This window comes from Verticillium alfalfae, genomic scaffold (genome assembly GCF_000150825.1).
Source record: "Verticillium alfalfae VaMs.102 supercont1.6 genomic scaffold, whole genome shotgun sequence".
Taxonomy (NCBI): Eukaryota; Fungi; Ascomycota; class Sordariomycetes; order Glomerellales; family Plectosphaerellaceae; genus Verticillium; species Verticillium alfalfae.
In genome coordinates, this window is record NW_003315033.1 from 1,887,969 (window position 1) to 1,890,704 (window position 2,736).

At 59.4% G+C, this 2,736-nt stretch overlaps 1 protein-coding gene across 1 annotated transcript in view; it reads right to left on the reverse strand.

Moving 5' to 3' along the window:
* Window positions 1-1,045, reverse strand: part of VDBG_05693 (phosphate-repressible phosphate permease) — a gene marked incomplete at both ends in the record, with an annotated part of 1,771 nt that extends 726 nt beyond the window's left edge. The window contains 2 exons of the mRNA XM_003004534.1: window positions 23-912; window positions 970-1,045. Of these exons, the coding sequence (XP_003004580.1) occupies window positions 23-912; window positions 970-1,045 (966 nt within the window). The remainder of the gene's footprint in view (window positions 1-22; window positions 913-969) is intronic.
* Window positions 1,046-2,736: the final 1,691 nt, after the last annotated feature.

Consider the following 2,736-nt stretch of genomic DNA (forward strand, 5'->3'; position numbering starts at 1 on the left):
CAATGGTCTTCTCGCCGGCGACGGCGGGCTGGGCGGCCTCGACGTCGACGTCGCCACCGGCGACACCCTCGGCGCGGCGCGCGGCGAGCTGCTCGGGCGTCAGGCGGCCGGCGTAGAAGTTGCGGATGGGACCCTGGAAGTTGGCGGGCGCGGGAGGCACCTCGCCGCGGCGGAGAAGGAAGGGTCCCTTGAACACGTGATACCACTTCATCTCCCAATCCTCGCGGATGACGACACGGTACAGCCAGGGGCACAGGAAGGTGGCGATCAGGAGACCCCAGGCGCTGCCGGCGGCGACAATGACACCGGGAATCTCCTGCTCGGTGAGGTTGACCTCGTACGAGCCACCCTTCCAGATGAGCAGCATGGCAATGAGCATGCCGGTGATGGCAAAGTAGATGGGCACGACAAAGAGGCCCTTCATGGCCGGGTTCGTCCTCAGCAGCACAGCGTACTTGGTGATGGAGAAGATGATGGCACCGAAGATGGCGGACAGGCAGGGGGCGATGATCCAAGCCATGAAGACCTGGACGACACCAGTGCTGATGACGTTCGTGCCGCCGCCGGAGCCGACCCAGAGGATGTTCTTCGCACCGACGCTGGCGACGCCCATGCCGATGACACCGCCGAGGATGGAGTGGGTGGTGGAGACGGGGAAGCCGACCTTGGTGGCGAAGGTCAGGTAGAGGGAAGAGGCGACGACGGCGCAGACCATGCCCAGCATGAGGACGGCGGGGTCATCGTTGTACTGCTCCGTGTCGACAATCTTGGTGCGGATCGTGTCGGCCACGCGAGCACCGACACCCATGGCGCCGGCAAACTCCATGACGGAAGCGGCGCACATGGCGTAGAGGTAGGAGATGGACCGGGAGGCGACGGACGTCGCCCATGAGTTGGCAACATCGTTGGCACCTGGACAGGATTAGCATGAGCAGACCGTAGTGGCAGGGAGACACCAGAAAAGCATACCAATGTTCCACGCATCGAGGAAAGCAAAAATGGTGCCAAAGGCAAAAAGGTAGTCGTACTGAGGAAGGGCAGCCATGGCGATGGTTGTCGTCGTCCGAAGACGGTGGCTGAGGGAAGAGAGAAAGGATGTTTGTTGTAAGACGGAGACGGAGACTGAGGACCACGAGAGAAAGGGGGGGAAGAGCGAGGGACAAGCGAGAAATTATATATCAAGGCGCACCATTGTGGGTAGATCCATTTTCCTCGTGCTGTGAGCTTTTCCTAGAGTCTTGGCTTGAGAAGGTGGCGGCGAAGGTGAGGGCGAGTTTGCGTGGTGGGGAGCCCAAAGGCTGCGAAGCAGGTAGACCGCCCGGCCGGGTGTCGTGTGGGTGTGGCTCCAGCAAAGTTGGGCGGTGGCCGATGTGACCTCTGCAGTTCCAAGCTACTTCTTTACTCCCCATGAGCAAAGCTCCTGCGGGTTCTTCGCCCGAGTGGGAAAAGCAAGATCTTCAACAAGCGGACGAGATGGGCGCCGACAGTCGAGGCGTTCTTGGTATGTGGGGGGGGGGGGGAGGTGGCCTCCTCCAAGGCCAGAGGGGTGTGCATCCAGGCATTGGCTGCCAAGTGCCCTGGCGTACTTTGGATTGAGCCGAATGGATGGTGGTCGGGGACAGTCGACCAAACCGGGCCTGGTTGCCAAGAGCCGTTCGTCTCGTACGCCAGGGAACATGACAAGGTGGTGCTCTGTTTTGTACTGTCTACAGTAGGGAGTCTCCAGGATCAACCGATTATCGTGGCGACATGGAGGTCACAGAATGAGCAACCAGGGAAATCGATCGCCGGGCCCTGAGGCCGAGGCGAGACGCTGGCAACCGTGGTGATCAGCATGCGCTTGAATGACCGTGGCGGCACTTTGCACAGCACGACAGGTCCCGTCTCAACCTGAGTGGCCCGGACGAGTCAGCGCCGCCCCCGTCATTGACAGGCACAAAGAGAGCTGGGACGACGTCAAGGTAAAGGTTAATAAAGAAGCTTATTGTGCCTGGCGCAGCGATCAAACAAGAATTGGCCGACATTACGACGCTGGTGATCTATATTTATGAGGATGGCCTCAACTTGAAGGTGCCAAGAGTTACAGTCGAAGGGGAAAAAACAATTCTCGAGATGGCTCTCAGCCAGTCAAGCCGATGGCCAAAGTGCGATGGAAAAGCCGATCATCCTGTTTCGTGCCAGGAACAATACCTTGATGCTAAGGTGTACATGGTACGTGGTGGAGTTGCGTTGGCATGGATGGCGGCTCCCAATGCCACTGGTCGCTCTCTCGGCCAGCGTCGCCCACACGCACGATCAACCCATATGCATCCGAATCATTAAGCTTATCCCCGTAAGATGCCCCCCCCCTGGTCTTCTCCTCGTTGACTGGTCGCTCCGCCTGGCGTGTCGATTCGGCCACAGCGAAGCGGCTCCACGCTGGGTGAGTCTGTCTGAAACCGAATCGCAACCGTCGATGAGTTGATGAAAACAAATCAACAGCACCGATCGTCCCTCGTTATTCCGAGGCATGAAGTTGGATGTGTCGCGTGAGCACTTGCCTGATGTGCGCTGCCACCGATGTGCTCTCTCCCCTCCCTGCCAGCCCTGCTCGCCTTGGAGGGAGCATGAGGATCTCTTGGCCCCGAGAGGCTAGGACTCTGACCCGCAGGCGCGCATGCAGAAGAGACTTGGGACATCGAAGAAGGGGGCGTGTGCGTAGAGAGAGGCATGTGAATCGAAATCAGGTCATCTTGA